At 41.0% G+C, this 19,680-nt stretch overlaps 1 protein-coding gene across 2 annotated transcripts in view; it reads left to right on the top strand.

Annotated features, from left to right (window-relative positions):
• The window catches only part of CWH43 (cell wall biogenesis 43 C-terminal homolog), a 50,318-nt gene that overhangs the window by 4,464 nt on the left and 26,174 nt on the right, over positions 1-19,680 (top strand). For both annotated transcript variants that reach the window (XM_066279826.1, XM_066279827.1), the window contains exons 3-8: positions 1,296-1,416; positions 1,788-1,942; positions 4,503-4,704; positions 6,878-6,966; positions 12,033-12,290; positions 15,802-15,927. In XM_066279826.1, coding sequence (XP_066135923.1) covers positions 1,296-1,416; positions 1,788-1,942; positions 4,503-4,704; positions 6,878-6,966; positions 12,033-12,290; positions 15,802-15,927 — 951 coding nt within the window. The remainder of the gene's footprint in view (positions 1-1,295; positions 1,417-1,787; positions 1,943-4,502; positions 4,705-6,877; positions 6,967-12,032; positions 12,291-15,801; positions 15,928-19,680) is intronic.

Genomic DNA, 19,680 nt, shown 5'->3' with positions numbered 1-19,680 from the left:
GATACTAAATAATTTTGGGGTGGGTATGGTACATGAGATGCTTCCTGTTGTTCCCCTTTCACCTCCTTCCTCCATGAAACTCATCATCTTGGGTAGAGGTAGAATTATATTTGAGAAAGTGGAGTAGTGACTCAGAGTTGAAGGTGAAGAGGCTAGTTTCTGCCAGATACTCTTCCAGTTAATCATCGAGTTTTGCTGATGCTAACTAAGTAAGGCTGAAGTAAGCCATGACTTGCCCTAAAACTTCCTTCACATGCTTCTTAAGGAAAAAAGAGTTTTAAGGTATTTTTACACAACTACAGAGAAGAGCTAAGTGTGATATGCTATCTTACCTCTGATACCTCAGATATTTTAGGTTAACTATGTGAAGGTAACTATTAAACTAGTTCTTACTCATATTGACTTAGATTATTTTGACCTTAAAGATTTTGATCCATCAGAATGGCTATAATAAAAACAATAGACAATAACAAGTGTCGACAAGGATGTGGAGAAATTGGAGCACTCACACATTGCTGGTGAGAATGTAAAATGATGCTGCTCCTTTGGAAAACAGCTTGGTGGTTCATAAAAATGTTATCCTATGACCCATCAACTTCACTCCTTGGTATATACCCCCAAAATGAAAACATCTATTCGTACAAGACCTGTACATAAATGTTCACAGCAGCATTATTTATAATAGCCAAAAAGTGCAAACAACTCACATGCCCATCAACTGATGAATGGATAAACAGTGTGGTACAGTGTATATCATGCAATGAACTATTATTCAACCATAAAAAGGAATATTGTACTGATAACATGCTATATGGATGAACCTTGAAAACATTATAGTGAGTGAAACAAGCCAGCTACCAAAGACATGACATGTTGTATGATTCATTCATATGAAATTTCCAATAATAGGAAAAATGGACAGGAAGTAGGTGAGTGATTGCTTGGGGCTGGGAGGTGGGGGGCAGAAAAGGGAGTGACTGTTGACAGGTATGGATTTATGGGTTTCCTCTTGAGGTGATGAAAATATTCTGGAGTTAGATAGTGGTAACAGTAACACAACTTTGTGAATGTATTAAAAGCCATAGAATTATACACTTTAATATGGTAAATTTTATGGAATGAATGATATCCCACCCAATAAAAGTTTTAAAAGATTTATATGCACACACAATATATACTTACTCTATCTTCCTGAGTATAAAGATGGTATCAGAAGCAACAGTTATGAAATGCCGAAGATTGAGCACCAATGCATGATTGCCAGAAATATCTAACTCTCCTTAATTTGTTTGTAGGCAGCATAGCCTCCTTCCAGTCTCCGAATGCCAAACTTCGGCTAGTTGTCCTTGCACTTGGTGTGTCTTCCTCGCTGATAGTGCAAACTGTGACATGGTGGACAGGAAGTGGTTTGCAAAGGTATGGTCCGTATCCTATGCACCTATAGGTGAATGAGTGTCTGATCAGTTACCAGAGGGCAAGTGGGACCAAGAGCTCCAGGTTATAGTGTTTATCTTCTATATGCCCTTGTAGAAGTCTCCTTTTTTTATTTTTACCTTTTCACAAAATCAGGACATGAATACCTGCTATCAGTCTTAATACTGTTTTAAGAATAAAGGAATTTTGACAAATGGCCTAGGTAATGAGGTAGGTAAAGGCTCATGGAAATAACTGCAGATTAGCAGCCAGACTATTTCGTATACCCATTCTAGGAAACTGTGACATTCATGATGGACATAGTTCATTGAAACCACATAAAAAGTCATTGAAAAATACTTTTGCACTTACAGGTACCTCAGAATGTGGGGACTCATTTTAGGACAGATTGTTCTTCTTGTTCTCCGCATATGGTACACTTCACTCAACCCGATCTGGAGTTATCAGATGCCCAACAGAGTGATACTGACATTGAGTACCATAGCCACACTTGACCGCATTTCCACAGGTTAGCGGGTGTGCAATTTAAGGATTCTCTCTTGCGTAGTTAGTATTTCTGACCTGAATGTAACATACCTTAGCAAGGTAAAAATGGGTTCTTATGCACTATTTCTCTATTTCAACTTTTTCTCCCTCTGGAACAGTAACAGACGTAGTCGGTGGACTATTATCTAAGTGGAAGGCATCTTTTTATTGCTAGTACAGAGGGTGGATATAAAAAGCTGTCTTGGCGTGTGTCTCTGTGAAAAGGGAGAGGAGTCCAGGCCCCATGATCCCGGCCAGCTGACAGCCCGCCTTTCTCCTCTTCCCCTCAGAGAGGGCTTTCCAGGGAGGATCCTTCATCCCTCTTCCTCTGACCCCAGCATCTTTCTCAGACGATGGAGCGTTATTAGTGAGCGAGAGCTGTGGGAACTACCTGGCTTTTTATTTCCAGGAGTCTGAAGATCATTAAATTTTAAATCCAAAATCGAAAAGAAAGGAAATCTTGCATATTCACATCACCGTTCAAATCACCTGTCTTTCTCTGCCACTGACTTTCTCCAAGAGAGACACAAACTCAACCTGGATGTTTGCCTGATCGGCTAATTTGACACTCTTCTGAAAAGAAGGGAGAAGTGTTACTGGAGTCTAATTAATGCGCTCCTGTCTTTTTGTGTAGCTCTCAATGAGTCACTGTTCTTTTGTAAATACAAGGAGGAATCTCACAGGTTCGTGGAAGTTTAGAGGATTTTGGCTCTCCATGAACAAAGTGCTTGTGTAATCCCCCTTGGGCCCCAATTTTGGCATGAATGGGGGTAGTGAGAATAGGGGAACATCGTACAAGTCCATTTGTCAAGTGGCATTAGTATCAGTTAGAACATTGGTTTAGTGCACTAATATTGTATTTTATAAAACACTAGCATCTATTTTTTTTTAAATTAATTTATTTTTACAGGGACAGAAAGAGAGTCAGAGAGAGGGATAGACAGGGACAGACAGACAGGAACGGAAAGAGATGAGAAGCATCAATCATTAGTTTTTCGTTGCAACACCTTAGTTCATCGATTGCTTTCTCATATGTGCCTTGACCATAGGCCTTCAGCAGACCAAGTAACCCCCTTGCTAGAGCCAGTGACCTTGGGTCCAAGCTGGTGAGCTTTTTTTTTTTTTTTGCTCAAGCCAGATGAGCCCGTGTTCAAGCTGGCGACCTCGGGGTCTCAAACCTGGGTCCTTCTGCATCCCAGTCCAACACTGTATCCACTATGCCACTGCCTGGTCAGGCCAACACTAGCATCTAAAGGGGGACACGCAGGCAGCAAACTCCACAGGTGCAGCCTGATAAGGGTCTGACCTTCAGGGCATCCTTTATGTTTCCTGACTTGTATTTTCTTCTTTCCTGACTCTGTTTTAAATTTATGTGGCCCAGTTGGGGGTCCCTCCCCGCTTCTCCCCTGTGCTCACATTTATGTAACTCCAGACTCCTCATCAGCTTCTCTAGAAAATCTGATCATATGTAGTTTTATTGGATATTTGCTGGGTCCTGAGGGAAGGGTCACCCACCATAATAATACACAGTGTAGTACTCAGCAAATTCAGCTTAAGTCTCTTCTCCAAAGACTGTCTGCTTCGCCTCCAGGCCTTGTCCTCCCCTCTGTCTTCACCACCCTCCCCCTCATCCCCATAGCTTTCAGCTCTGCTCCTCCTTCCTCTGACTCCTGTGTTGGCAGAATGCCAGCCCCTGAGGCCGACCCTAAGGAGTCCTTCTGCCCTGCAGAGAGCTTCACAGTGTCCTAAAGCATCTGCCCTGTTAACAGGCTCTCCGTTCCTACAAAGAAATCCTCCTGCCTGCATTCCCCCCACTTTGGTTCGTTTTTGTATGGTCAGGCATTTATGCAGTGAGCTGAGACCTCTTGGTTAGACAGCCCCAGAAGTGTAGTCTGGTTAAGTACTCAGGCCCTGGAGCCGGGTAGCCGAAGTCCTGATCCCAGCTTCTCTTTATAGCCAATCTTAGACAAGTCACTTGTTCTCTCGCTAGACTTCAATTTTCTAATCTGTAAAATCGGATTCGTAATCGAGCCAACTTCATAAAGTTGCTGTAAAGATTAAATGAGCTCAGAAGAAGGGCTCACTCAGCACAGGGCCCAGCATATAGCATCTGCTCAGTCAATGCACTGGGATTACTCTGGATACATGAGGTTTAGAGGAAAGCCCTTTTCTTTGGGGGAGAAGCAGGCTGGTTCTGGAAATATTCCACATATTTGTTCCCTGAGTGCATCTTTCACTTATCCTACATCTATTTTTGCTCTTACCATTAACTTCACATGAAGTAAATAACTTTTGACATGTTTACTTGTCAAATTTCAAGACGCTTTGTTCTCCCTAAACCATTTCTGATCTAGCCTGCCAAGAATAGTCTCTCCCACTGACTGGCTCTCAGCAGATTCTGCTGTGTATTGTAGTTGCCGGTCTCCTCTCCCCTTCTAAAGTAAGCTCCTTGAAGCCACGGGCCATGTTATACTCAGTGAAACCGTGTTAAATGTAGAGGGTACATTTCCGTGTAACTGACCCTTTTCCATTTTTTATTCTAGATGGTGACTGCAGTAAACCAGGGAGAAAAGAGACCAGTGAGTCAGCCAAGAGGATGGCCCATAGACCTCACTGGTTGTTGGCCGGGGCAGCCTTTGGCAGTCTTGTGTTCCTCACCCACTGGATTTTTGGAGAAGTCTCCCTTGTTTCCAGATGGGCAGTGAGTGGGCATCCCCACCCAGGGCCGGACCCTAACCCATTTGGGTAAGTTTGGGTTTGGAAGTTGGCTGTGACGGTTGAAGGAAGAGATACCTTCCTTGCTGAGCCGCTGGTTCTGTGCCAGCCGGGTAGTTCCTATTCTGTTTCATTTAGATATCTGAATCAGTGCATGAAGTTTTGTGTGCACTGTGGAGATGGGGGAGCCAGAAAGGTGTTTGCCCAGTGCTGGAGGGTTGCTGTGGGTAAATGGGGGACACGGAGGGCTGTGCACAGCTAAGTAAGAGGTTCTAGGAGCTCCTGCATGGGCATCCTGGGACTCCGAGGCTTCCCCGGTGTGGAAGACCATTTTGGTGGCAGGGAAAGCATAGCGTTCCCTGACCATTTTCTCCAGACCCCCCTTCTCCCCAGACACACCCCATTACAGTTACGGGCATTTGGTCGGATGAGGCCAGAGTGCCCTGATGGGAAACTGGGTTGTCACCTGAGCATGGAAGTTGATTCTCAGCAAAGGACGGAAGCCCTGGGAGATCTCTGCATCCGCTGGAACTTTGGGACCTGCTCCAGCCATAAAGCACCCAGGGAGTTAGCAGTCATGAGTTTAAGCAATGGGTCCGTGTGCTTGGTCCTCATTAACCCTCTCTCTGCTCTTCCTCACACCTCCAGTGGCGACATCCAGCCATTTATGTCAAAACATTGCAGGGACCTTTAAACATCAGCCTCAGAGATCTGTTTTCTCTTAAAGCGCTGAAATTCCCACATTTGGATGCATGTATCTGCCTGCTGGGTCTTTCCCCAGCCAACATCTGGGCATACCCACAGGTATCTCAGGCTCAGCATGTCCACATCTGGACTCTGTGGTTCCCAGTCCCCAAACGTGTTCCTCCTCTAGGCCTTGGTTCACTCTGCCAAGTCCTCCTAGAGTTCTGAGTCTTCCTCATGTTCTGCGTCTAATTGGGCATTAAATCTCGTCGATTCTACTACTTCTCTGCAAGAATCTATCCCTTCCTCCCTGTCTGCAACCGTATCTGCCTTAGTGGAGCTCTCCTCATCTTTCATCCAGGCTTTCATCCTTAACCTTAGGATGTGGGGGGCTGCAGGACAGCAGCTGGGAACCTCACTCAGGAGCCTGAGCACCTTTTTGGGATTCCCAGGCCTATGCGTCTGTGCAGCTCTGTGTGACCTCAGGCAGGTTACTTTGTTGCTCTTTCCCCCCAGCGTCCTCCTCTGCAAAATGGGGATATAGTATCACTTATCTTACAGACTCATGGGGATTAAATGAGCCAATGTAATTAAATGTAAAAATCTAAAAAACAGTGCCTAGAAGGCAGTAAGTGCTATTTTTAAAATTTATTGGGCTGACATTGGTTAATAAAATTATACAGGTTTCAGGAGGACAATTTTATAATACATCATCAGTATATTGTATGGTGTGTTCAGCACCCAAGTCAAGGCTCCTTCCATCACCCTCTGTCCCCCTTTACCCGCATCTACCTCCCCCACCCCCTTTCCATCTGGTAACCCTCATACTCTTGTCTGTGTCTATGAAGTTTTTTTCATTGCTTAATCCCTTCACCTTTTTCACCCAGCCCCTCAAAGTGCTATGTGTTTTAGCTTAATTTATATTATAGCTACTTGATTGAGTGCTATGTCCTTGTTGTTATTGCTACTGGATTTCCCCATGAAAGTTAAATTTTTCTCTTCCCTTACAAGTTTTTGCCAAAGTAGCAAAAGAATGAAATAGCGTGTGGCTGTCTTAAAAACACACAACTATCAATTACTTATCAAACGGACACAAGTCCCGGGCAGGAAGGCAGAGACTGTAGCTAAAGGCAGTATTGAGGTAGAAAGAAGAAAGAGACAAACTAAGTAGACATGATTTCTAGTGACTTTTTATTTTTGTCTTTGCAGAATCATTTAGAATTAATCATATGGCCAGTATGGACTGTAACTTCATAGTCTGAGAACACTCAATTCCTTTGTTTACACTGAGCATAAGAGACTACAGATATCATTTATTTCAAGTCCGAGTTGCTATGACTTCAGTGTTCCGAATGTATGTAATATAGGTTCCCGTAGGCTCTCAGTATCTCATTGGTTGTTTCACACTCATGTTCTCTCTTGGGTGATCCTAGAGGCAGGAGATAGTTTTCATTTTCATATAGGGGACAATGAGATAGTAATAATGTCAGATGTCTATGGCATGTCCCTTTTTTTACAGAGGTGCAACTCTGCTGGGCTTGGTGAGCGGATTGATGCTTTCGACTTGCTCGTGGTTCCCGGGTACTGGTTCAATCTGGTGGGTGACAGGTACGTGGAGTGTGCCTGCAGGCATGCCAGCCGTTCAGCTTAGTTGTCCAATTTACCTGCAAGCATGCGCACCTAGACTGGATGCAGACGACCAAGGCAGCAAGACAGATGTGTGCTGTTGCTAAGTGGGCTGTTATAACCAGCTGTGACAGCTGGCGCCGGACTCCACGTCCTCCTACTTCATTTCCCCTCCCCTCCTGTGGCTGTGGCTGTCTAATTCTGTCCTGACTATGCTGACATGATCTCCCCCATCTCCCGAATGACTCTTCTGAGACACATGTGTCAGGGGCCTTCAGATTGACTGACGGCCTGAGGAGATGGAGTTTGTTCATCACCATGTTGCCTGACCTCCTCCCCTCTTCGAGATTTCTTGCTTCTCTGGTTTTCAGGAATGCCCTGTGGGACTCTGTAATGAAGGTCAATTTTTCTGTCTATTTTATATGCAACAGCTTAGTTCCTCTGCCCCCTAGCCAGCTTTGGGGTCCAGAGGCTTGGGCCATCTCCTCTCTTTGGGATCACGGAGTATTGGTGAAGTTATTATACTTCAGAAGCATTTACTTATTTTGTGAATGAATTATGCCACTCTTCTCCCTTTCTCTTAAAAAGAAGAAATAGAGTCAGTTTTAATGTTTAAAAAACCACAATCCACTCTGTGACAGACAAACAGTATATTTGATTTCTGTGAGGAGAGATGTCCTTTCTTCGATAGATCAAGCAGGCGAGTCAGTGTTGTACTAGATGCTGTGTGGAGAATATGTGTATTGGTAAAAGATGTGGGTTGAATAACATAGTAGGTAAATTTCTGTACATCCTGAGTGTCATCACCCTTGCATGGAGATGTACATGTACTCCAAGTAGATTGCTCAATTAATGAGGATGGCCAGGTCCTCATCTTCCTGGAGCTGTGTGAGTGAAATGTGGCAGTCACGTTGAGCTAGTTTTACTTGCTGGTGTGACTACTGGTAGGCACTCCCTATGGGGTCGGAGGAAGTTTGTGTAATTTTTCTTCTCATTAGAGAGCTGCCTTGTGACATGCCTCAAGAAAGGACCAGCCCTGGTCAGTTTGCTCAGTGGTAGAGCATTGACTAAGTGTATAGATGTCCCAGGTTCAATTTCTAGTCAGGGCACACAGGCGAAGCGCCCATCTGCTTCTTTACCCTTCCCACTTTCCTTTCTCTCTGTCTCTCTCTTCCCCTCCTGCAGCTATGGCTCCACTGGTGCAAGTTGGCCCGGGCGCTGAGGCTGGCACCATGGCCTCGCCTCATGCGCTAAAATTGCTCCGGTTACAGTGGAGCAATGGCCCCAGATGGTCAGAGCATCACCCCCTAGTGGGCTTGCCAGGCGGATCCCAGTTGGGCATATGTGGAAGTCTATTTCTGCCTCCTGGCTTCTCACCTATAAAAAATCCCCCCCCCCAAAAAAGAAAAAAAAATCCAGATAACTTTGCCAGCGCTGAGCTTGCAATGAGCCTGTATACCTTCTTAATCGGTCTGCAGTTGGGAAAAGGAACATGGAGCACATTGAAAGTTTGTTCAGCATTTATCTCATGCATCTTCTCGTGGGATAAAAGTAAAATATTTATGGGGCGATAATTAGCATCTTCATTTTAAACATGAGAAAAATGAGGTCCACAGCATATCAGCTGTTAGTTAAAGAATAGAAAAGCTGTGAATTTAGTGTGATGCTTAAACTTACTTCCCCAGATAAGCAGTCATACCCTTGAGACTCAAATCTAATCTAGTGTTGTGGTTTCTTGAAGTATTAAATGGTAGCTTAAAAGACTCTAGGGGCAAACAGATTTAAACTCCTAATAGGTTCCTGCAGTAGACAGGAAAGCAGGCTCCTGATTCACAAGCTTCATCTCCTCTGCTCACCTGCTCACCTGAAATAAGCTGGAGTTTTCACTTAATTATCTAGAGATCATGCCCAGGTTTCACTGATTCATCCCTGGAAACCACATCATAAAGAATATAGAAAAAGAAATCATATTTCTTCATTGTACAGTTAAAGTTGGAAATCCCAACTGGATCTCAACATGATATTGATTATGGCAATGACCAATAGAATTTCATAAATGCAAAGAGCTTGACATCTTGATGGCAATTAAATTAGTAAAATCAAAGTTCTACTTTAAAAAAATACATAAATGTACTAAACACATTCTTAGGACTCTAGTGTACTGCACAGTGTGCCTATAATTTTATTGTATGAAAAATTCGATATTTAGAAAATGAACATTGTAGACATTATAATTATTATTGGAATGTTCAATTACCATTTATTCTATTTAGTGTCTTAGATGTTGTAAAGATTTGGAGGAAATTATTTGGAAGACTCAGTCTCAAACAAAAAAATAGTTGAGGTAAACAATTAAATGAAAAAGGCACAGTGATGAAGTGGGTGTTGTGTGCCACCACTGGTGTACAAAAAGAGAAATGTACATGCATATATATAGTTCTTTCTATGCATAAGTGTCTCTAGACTTCTGCATAAGGAAGGACGCAGAAAATGCTAACATTGATTGTCTTCACTATGGGGAACTAGTGGGTGGTGGATGGCCAGACAAATTCTTTTCTACCTTTTGAATTTTGGGTTTTGAATTTATAACCTTTTTAAAAATACAGTTTTAGTAGATTAAAAAAATATAGCTTATGTAAAAATAGAGAGTAAATTAAAAATAAAGACAGTAACAGTCCAGGAAAATTTGAAGAGGTGTTTTCTTTCCCTCCAGAGAATTCTCTGTAATAAGATGGAAGAAACAAAGTCATTCTGACATCTTCAGATTAGAATATCAAATCAGGACTCTTTTCAAAATTGGTCATTGTAAACTAATAAACAGGAAAAAAAATAGTTTCACTAATAAATACGTGTAATTTAGAATGTGATACTGTTTTTTATCATTAATTGGGCAAAGATTTTTAGACAAAGTGATTCTGTCAGGGCTCAACAAGTAAGACTTTTGGCAAGGTTTCTGGGGGAAAAGGACACTGCTGTCACCTGTCAGGAAAGCAGGTGACCACAAGTAATGACTCTTTTTACCTCCTGTCACCGTAATTGTACTTCTAAGGATCTGTTTTAAGGAGATAATCAGAGCTGTAGTGAGAGATCCGTTGACAAAGAAAGATGTTCCTCACAGTGTCAGAAGCTGCATATGTGGCCGATAGGACGAGGTTGCTTAGATTGTGGTGCATTTATCCAGTGAAATAGTATATATATAAAATGTTTTAGGCAAAAATATAGTCACATGAGAAAATGTTTGTTTTTTTAAGATTTTATTTATTGATTTTACAGAGAGAAGAGGGGAGGAAGGGAGGGAGAAGTATCAACTCATAGTTGCTTCACTTTAGTTGTTCGTTACTTGCTTTTTGTATGTGCCTTGACCAGGCAAGGCCAGGGTTTTGAACTAGGGACCTCAGTGTTCCAGGTCAACTCTCTATCCACTGGGCCACCACAGGTCAGACACAGACAATGTTCTTTTTTTTTTAACATGTGAAATTATTTATTTTATTAATTTTAATGGGGTGACATTGATAAATCATGGTACATATGTTCAGAGAAAACCTCTCCAGGTTATTTTGACATTTGATTATGTTGCATACCCCTCACCCAAAGTCAAATTGTCTTCCATCACCTTCTATCTGGTTTTCTTTGTGCCCCTCCCCTCCCACCACCCCCTCCCTCTGACAGTCTTCTTAATATAATGTCACATAAGAAGCAGAATATAATCCTCAACACATGCTATGATTTCATTTATGTAAAAATACTTCCAGATTAGACATAGAAAAAGATTAGGAGAAATACATCAGAGTATTGGCTCTGGTCATGCTAGCCTTAGGCAACTCTTAATTGCTTCTTTACAGTTCTGTATTTTTTAAATGTCTACAGTGAATAGACATTACATTTGTTTTATTTCTATGAAAAAAACAGTTTCTGTTACTAAAATAACCATTGTTGGATCTAAGTGTTGGATGGTTTTACTCTGGAGTTAAAAGTCCATGAGTTGTAGAGGGCCCTGGATCTGGGTCTCATGTTTATCTGAGTGATAGTCTTTTGAAGTGGGGGGAATAGACAGTCACATGGCATTGTCCTGTGATGGTGCAGGTGGAACTCACTGATGGATGGGAGCCGTGGGGCACTCAGAAGCTGGCTGGAGCCACTCCTTCTGTCCCTGGCTGGCTTTTCTGGAATTCTTGCCCTGAGCAGTGAGTCATCTGCTGCAGACACACTTGAAGGGTGGATCACAATGACACAGTATTGATTGAAATATCTAGAAAATGTCATATTCTTTGTAAAAGTGATATATTGATGGCTCCAAAATGAGGTGCTGTGAGACCCTAACATACTTTCTAGTGTCTGCGGTGGAGCAGGTGGGTCGCACAGCCCCCAGACTCAGCGGGCTGTTGGGTGGGGTGCACTGACCGCAGACTTACTCAGGCGGCGTGCCTGCAATACTCTTCCCAGCCACATCTTCTGGGCCTGTGTGGTTGGGGAAGTCAACTTACTTACAGAAGGACGAGGCACAGTCTTTAAATGGATGGAAATGCCTTAACAAGTTAACTTAGAAAGTACCTTAACAAAAACATTTCAGAAACCACACTGACTCTACCTGTGTTCTAATGTCAAGGGTCTGGCTAGTTAAATGGACATGTGTTTGGTCTTATAGGTAAGTTCATTTTTTAAAGTTTTTATTGTTCTGAGGATCTTAATGCAAATAATCTAAAAATACCTTCTTCCCTCTCCCCACCATTCCTGAAGAAAATCATTGGGTGGAGATTCTCTAGACCCACATTCCACCTCCAGTTGTGCAAATAACTAGCTGGGTGACTTCTAGCAAGTCATGTTAACCTTTCTCATTAGTGCAAAGATTGAACCAGAATGCCCCTGAGGTCCCTTCTGGGTCTAAATGACTATACACTGGTTATCCTATAAGCTTATTATCCCTCCTTATTTATTTATTTATTTATTTATTTATTTATTTATTTATTTATTTATTTATTGTTAGAAAGTGGAAGAGACTATCATTGCTTTCCTGTTTGATTCTTTTTCTTTTTCTCTTTGAAAAACAGGAGCAGCCTCGGCCGCTGGCCTTCTTTACCTGCCCACGTGGGCAGCCGCCACGTCTGGCTGTGTGCTCGCCGTCTTCACAGCGTCCGTGTGGCCGCAAGTGCTTGGACACCTCATTAGCTCGGGGCCGAGCCCTGGGAAAACCATGACCATTGCCATGCTATTTTATATTCTAGGCATATTTTTCTGTGCATGGTGCACAGCTTTTAAATTTGTCCCAGGAGGTGTCTACGCTAGAGAAAGATCTGATGTGCTTTTGGGTGAGTCATAACTACAGGAAAATACCCTTCAAGATTGGGATCTAGCACTTTAAATGACGGATGGAAATAAAGAGGATGATCTTGCATTCTTCATTAAAACAGAGTCTCTTGATTTAAAAAAAATACCGGAGGCATGTCTAAATTACTACTTAAAAATAAATTTCTTCATTCATCTGACTTTCAGGAATATTTATTACTACAAAGCCCTTCTGAGCAAATTTGTTATAAAAAAACAAGTTTAATTCATAATAAAGTATAAAAGAGGTACTGTGTAACACTTGTATCTGACATGTTGGGAAAGGGTATAGGATATGATAATGATGTTCACCTACATTGCTACTTCAGTGGTAGGTTTATAAATATATATATATATATATATATATATATAAATTGTGATATTTTTGGTTCTCCTGAATTTTATCTATGATTTTTATTTATTTTTACCTATAAAAATATATATTTTGCATATATGAATCTTAATGTAAATGATAAATTCCCAAGTCATAGAATAAATACGGTTTTCATTTCAGTGGTTATGAACTTATATGCCAAAAGTAAAATTTCCTAAATTTCATCTGAATTTAATACTTTAAAAATAGTCTGCTAGCAATAATAAAATTACTGCTGTATAATATACTGCTCACAAAAATTAGGGGATATTTCAAAATGAATATGAAAATCAAAGAAGCATTTGATTTTTTTTTATTAAACAAGAACATCAGAAAAGCAAACAAGTCAAAGTTGTTTGATTATGCAAATGAGATGCAAAACCAACTTTTATTTCATAGATGAAAATGCACTGTACAAAAGTGCTGAAAGTACTGGAGTATCTGCATGTTCCCTGACCCCCTAATTTTTGTGAGCAATGTATATATAAATCAAATGTTGCTTATCATTTTAGTTAAAGTAATCCATGTCAGATGCTTCTAGGATAAAATCGTTGAAAAGTGAGGAGCCGAAACATATTAGTAAGGGATTCAGTTCTTGTTTGTTCTTATATTTATTTTTTCTCCTTTGTTCATTCACTCATTAAAAAAAAAATATTGCACCCCTCTTGTGTTGTGGGTACAGTGCCAGGTGCTGGAGACTTAAGAGACACCGTGTCCCTGGCTACCTGGAGCTTCACTGTGGCGGAGGAAACAGCATTCATAAAACCAGACAGTTACTGCGGGCTTACAGTGGGCCGAGTGCCGCACATAGATCTGGGTGTCCACCTGAGCTCCTTGGCAGCCTCTCCTTTACGCCCTTGGGATGCACCCACCCACTCTGTATAGTTTCACATGCATGTTTCTATCCCGTGAGCTAGACAGCTGTCAGGACAGGGCGATTTAAGAGAGGGATTTTTAAATTACATGTAATATTTAAAATGACTTTTGAGAATTTGATATTTCTGGCAAATACCCCAGCTCTCCCCTCATTAGAGAAATCCATTGCTGCACTTCCACTGCGGTGATCTTGGCTTTGCGAACTGTGGATTTCTTCTGGTTTCTTTCAGGTGTGTGTGCTCTGTCCTGCTCTGTCTTCCTGTCCAATGCCCTGCTTTTTCCTTCCTCCAGCTTGCTTAGGGGTCTGCCATGTGGAGAAAACAAATGAAAGTAAGAGCCATTCTAGCATGTGTTTATTTATTTAGAGGTGTGCTTTTTGAGTGCTTTCTCAACGAAGATTTTTTTTTTTTTTAGCAAGAGTGGCATCTTGATAAGGCCACAAAATTAAGAAATGTTGGTAATGTTCAGAGTAGCTTTTAATACAATTGAAAAGAATTCATATTATATCAGTAACTAGTTATAAGTTTATTTTCTGGGTTTCTACTATTTTTTGAAAATTGCACATATATATATGTATAGTTTATTTTTGTTTGTTTGTTTTGATAGCCTTCCACCTAGACTTAACTTTTTAAAAAATGTATTTATTGATTTTAGAGAGAGAGAGAGAGAGAGAGAGAAGGGAGGGGGGGAGGAGCGGGAAGCATCAACTCATAGTAGCTGCTTCTTATATGTGCCTTGACCAGGCAAACCCAGGGTTTTAAACCCGCAATCTCAGTATTCTAGGTCTGGTGCCTTATCCACTGCACCACCACAAGTCAGGCTTGACTTAACTTTTTTTTTTTTGCATTTTTCTGAAGCTGGAAACAGGGAGAGACAGTCAGACAGACTCCCGCATGCGCCCAACCGGGATCCACCCGGCATGCCCACCATGGGGCGATGCTCTGCCCAACAGGGGGCGATGCTCTGCCCATCCTGGGCATCGCCATGTTGCGACCAGAGCCACTCTAGCGCCTGAGGCAGAGGCCACCGAGCCATCCCCAGCGCCCGGGCCATCTTTGCTCCAGTGGAGCCTTGGCTGCGGGAGGGGAAGAGAGAGACAGAGAGGAAGGCGCGGCGGAGGGGTGGAGAAGCAAATGGGCACTTCTCCTGTGTGCCCTGGCCGGGAATCGAACCTGGGTCCTCCGCATGCTAGGCCGACGCTCTACCGCTGAGCCAACCGGCCAGGGCTTGACTTAACTTTTAATTGACATTTCCTAATTCATATATTGTTCACTCATCCCTCTGTTTCCCCTTTTATTAGATATAGATACAATCTTAGAAGTATGGAAATTTTACATTAAGGTACATTGTAATGCATCCCAATTGAGCTCAACATTATAGGCCCACCTTACTGGCACGGTGAGTGTTCTGGCAGGCATCCTCTGAGGAGCCCGTGCCCGGAACACCCTCTTCCCAGGCCAGAGTTGTTGCCACAAGCACTGCCATTTTGAGAACTTTCATATACCCTCCTTTGTACTCTCAACTTGGTGTACGTGAGGTCCCTTCCATGGAGAAGATTGAGTCCTTCGGGCCGTTCAGAAGGCTCCCTTCTCTTGAGCTCCACTCCGCTCTGCCCAGTCAACACTGATGCATACTCTGGGCAATCTAACTGCTAGGAAGCACTCAGGAAATGAAAAGAATCCATCAGGGTTCTACCGAGCTAATTTCTTACGCTCATTCCAGTGATCAAAAGTACTACTAGAGCCTGACCAGGCAGTGGCGCAGTGGATAGAGTGTTGGACTGGAATGCAGAGGACCCAGGTTCGAGACCCTGAGGTTGCCAGCTTGAGCACGGACTCATCTGGTTTGAGCAAAAGCTCACCAGCTTGAACCCAAGGTCACTGGCTCCAGCAAGGGGTTACTCGGTCTGCTGAAGGCCCACGGTCAAGGCACATATGAGAAAGCAATCAATGAACAACTAAGGTGTTGCAACATGCAATGAAAAACTAATGATTGATGCTTCTCATCTATCTCCATTCCTGTCTGTCCCTGTCTATCCCTCTCTCTGACTCACTCTCTGTCTCTGTAAAAAAAAAAAAAAAAAGTACTACTAGAGTAACGGCTTAGGTTCTGAGATAAATTAACTTAGTAACTGAATTTTCAGGGTGTGCCCATTGAATTGAAATCTTGGCTCCTGAAATTTATTATTGGAAGGATTTTTGGATTAAAATGTAATATAGTCTAATATATTCTTTCTCTTTCAATAGGATCAGTGATGCTAATTATTGGGCTGAATATGCTGTTTGGTCCTAAGAAAAGTCTTGACTTTCTTCTTCAAACAAAAAGCACTCCTAAAGTGCTTTTCAGAAAGAGTGAAAAGTACATGAAACTTTGTAAGTATAGTTTTGCTTTCTCTTCAAAATGCTTTTATAAATATACTGCTCACAAAAATTAGGGGATATTTCAAATGAATATGAAGCGATAAAAAAAGCATTTGATTTTTTTATTAAACAAGAACATCAGAAAAGCAAAGATAAGTCAAAGAAAGTTGTTAAGTTATGCAAATGAGATGCAAAACCAACTTTTATTTCATTGGTGAAAATGTACTATACAAAAGGCTGAAAGCACTGGAGTATCTGTACGTTCCTTGATCCCCTAATTTTTGTGAGCAGTGTATAAATCTTCAAACATATGTGATATTAGAGTATAATGAATCCTCCTCTACCCTTCACCCAGTTCCAAAAATGGTTAACAATTTCCCAATGTTATCGATGGCTAACTTTCCCAGGTTTTTTAAGTGTGTATGTGTGAAATACTTTAAAACAAATCTCTGATATCATATTATTTCAACTGTAAATATACTGTGTTAATTGTGTTTCACTTCTAATGTAGATAGGATGACTTAAGAGGTAAAATTTCCAAAATGCTTTGTTTTAATAGTCAAGACTATGTATTCCATTTCTTGTTCTCCTTTTTAGGAGATTAAATATGTTAACTTTTAGAATATTGATGAATGAGAAACTCAAACATGAAATAAGTTTACTATTTAGTATGACTCATTTCAAATGAACTGGATTAAGTAAATATTTAATGTATAGTAAATGTGTAAAATTTGCAGATAGTATATTAGGATACAATAAATTTTATAACTACATAATGTTATGTAGGATTTAAACACATGTGAAAACTGGTCTCCATCCTCAATGAGTAGATACTTTATTAAAGAAGACAAAATATTATAGTGTAAATAGATAACAATTAAGAAACTAAATAAAATTTCAATATATTTCTAAAAGAAGTATCACAAAGCAATGAGACCATTATATATTTAAAAACCTTAATATATGTTTCATCAGAATTTTAAAAAATTATTTTAAAATTTAAGGGGTATTTAAAAATTTTTTGTTGTTGTTCTTATGTTTTAGTTATGTCCCTCAAAACCAGGATCCAGCAGTTTTTATTAGTTTTTAATCCTGACAATCTTTGTTTTTTTTAATTATTAATATTGAGAGCCATAATTCTTTCATTCATTCATCAAATTGAAGCATTTGAAACAGTTTACTCACAGAGTTGTCTAGATAGTTTTATGTGGTTTTTAAAAATAGTCTATTTTTAGAGCCATTTTAGGTTCATAGTAAAACTGAACAGAAAGTACAGAGGTTTCCCATTTATGCTCTGACCTCACACACAGACAACACCCCCCACACCACCACCATCAGCATTCCCCACTGGAGAAGCACATTCATTGCTATTGATGAACAGACATCACACATCACTGTCACCCAGAGTCCGTAGTTCACGTTAGGGCTCACTCTTGGTACTGTGGATTCTGTGGGTTTAGACAAATGCATAATGACATGTACTCACCCTTACAGTATCATGCAGTGTAGTTTTACTGCCTTAAAAATCTTCTGTGATCTGTTTGTTCATCCCTCCCTTCCCCTACCCATGGCAACCACTATCTTTGTCTTTTTAAAATGTTAAATGGTTTTATTTTTTTAGAGCATACCCCCTCTGACTCCCATCCCACAACTTCCACCATTACTAACATCTTGCATTATTGTGGTGCATTTGTTACAATTGATGAATCAATACTGATCAATTATTACCAAAGTCCCTAGCTTACATTAGGGTTCACTCCTTTTGTTGGATGTTCTATGGATTCTGACAACTCCATAATCAGATGTGTCTATTTCACATACCATTACAGCATCACCCAGAGGAGTTTTGCCACCTGAGCGTTCCTGTGCCTCACTTACTCCCCTTTCCCCCTCCTCTGGACAACGCCTTGCCTCCACTGTCTCCATTGTTTTGCTTTTTTTAGAATATTAGCCTTTGTCTTTTAACTTCAAAGTTTAATCTATTTTTATAGCAGTTTCTCATGCACAGTATTATGATTTACTTCTATCTTCTTTTCTCATTCTTTTTCTACTTTGTCTAGATATATATTTTTTCTTGTTTATCTTCTTACTTGCTTTTGCATTGGTTGGGTTTTTCATTTCTTATGAACCCCCCCCCCCCCCCCGCCCCATCCCGCTACTTTTCTTTCTATAGTTTGGAAATTACTCCTTTAATTTCTGTTCTTCTTAGTAGTTGCTTATTTTTCTCACCACCTTTAGGATAAGCCCCTGTCATCTGGCTTTTATTTTTGCTGATGAGAAGTGGGCTATCAATGTAATCTTTCCTCCTTCGAAGGCAGTCTGTCTTTTCCCTCTAGCAGTCATTAAGATTCTCTCTTTGGCCCTGGCCAGTTGGCTCAGTGGTAGAGCGTCAGCCTGGCGTGCAGGAGTCCCGGGTTCGATTCCCGGCCAGGGCACACAGGAGAAGCGCCCATCTGCTTCTCCACCCCTCCCCCTCTCCTTCCTCTCTGTCTCTCTCTTCCCCTCCTGCAGCAAGGCTCCATTGGAGCAAAGATGGTCCGGGTGTTGGGGATGGCTCCTTGGCCTTTGCCCCAGGTGCTAGAGTGGCTCTGGTCGCGACAGAATGACGCCCCGGAGGGGCAGAGCATCGCCCCCTGGTGGGCAGAGCGTCGCCCCCTGGTGGGCGTGCTGAGTGGATCCCAGTCAGGCGCATGCGGGAGTCTGTCTGACTGTCTATCCCCGTTTCCAGCTTCAGAAAAATACAAAAAAAAAAAAAGATTCTCTCTTTGTTGGTGTTCTGTAGTTTTACTGTGATATATCTAGATGTAGATTCTTCTTCTGCCACCCAGCTTTATTTGTTTTTAACAATGTGATATTACAATGCTAACTTATTTATTTTTATTGATTGATTTCGGGAGAGAGGAAGGGAGAAAGAGAGATCAATTTGTTTTTCTGCTTATTTATGCATTCACTGGTTGATTCTAGTATGTGCCCTGAGCAGGGATTAAACTCACAACCTTGGTGAATGGGGATGACACTCTAACCAACTGAGCTACTCAACCAGGGGCATCGCTCATGTTGCTTAGGAGTCTTTAGGCTTTCTGAATCTAAAAGACATGTCTTTGATCAATTCTGGAAAATTCTCAGCTTTATTTCTGCAAATATTGCCTCTTTTTAATTCTGTCTCTTCTTTCCTTTTTGACTCTAATTAGATATGGGTTGGCTCTTCTTATTCTCTTCCCCATGTCTCTGAGCTTCTTGCAGTCTCTACCTTTGTTTATTAAGCTGCCTCTTGCACTCCTTTTCTATTCAGCTTTGTCTAATCTACTGTTTATCTCGTCCATTGAGCTTTTAGTTTCATTTATTATAGTTACATAGTTTTATTTCTAGAAGTCTATTGATTTCTTTATAATTTTTCCTGATCATTGAGTTAGTCTTATGTCCCTCAGTCATACTATTGGATTTCCTCTTATTTTTCTAAACATGTTAAACATCTTATTTTATATTCTGATTCTTAAATTTAAATGTCTTAATTATTTGTGGACTTGATTCTTCAGGGTGTTTTTTCCTGCCAGTTCCTGCGCATAGAGAGTTGTTCTCTCATCTATTACTTCCTGTATCTATTTTCTATTTATGATTTATTTTTACTCTAAGCTCATGGCTGTTGGAATATTTTTAGGGAAGAATCTTTGAAACCTGGTTTTAAAGTATGGGTCTTGTATGCATGTCACACATGAAAATTAACCCAAGAATTAGACATTTCTCCTTTTCACAAAATCTTTGATG

This window comes from Saccopteryx bilineata, chromosome 5, assembly GCF_036850765.1.
Source record: "Saccopteryx bilineata isolate mSacBil1 chromosome 5, mSacBil1_pri_phased_curated, whole genome shotgun sequence".
NCBI classification, from domain to species: domain Eukaryota; kingdom Metazoa; phylum Chordata; class Mammalia; order Chiroptera; family Emballonuridae; genus Saccopteryx; species Saccopteryx bilineata.
This window is presented reverse-complemented; position numbering and strand designations above follow the sequence as displayed.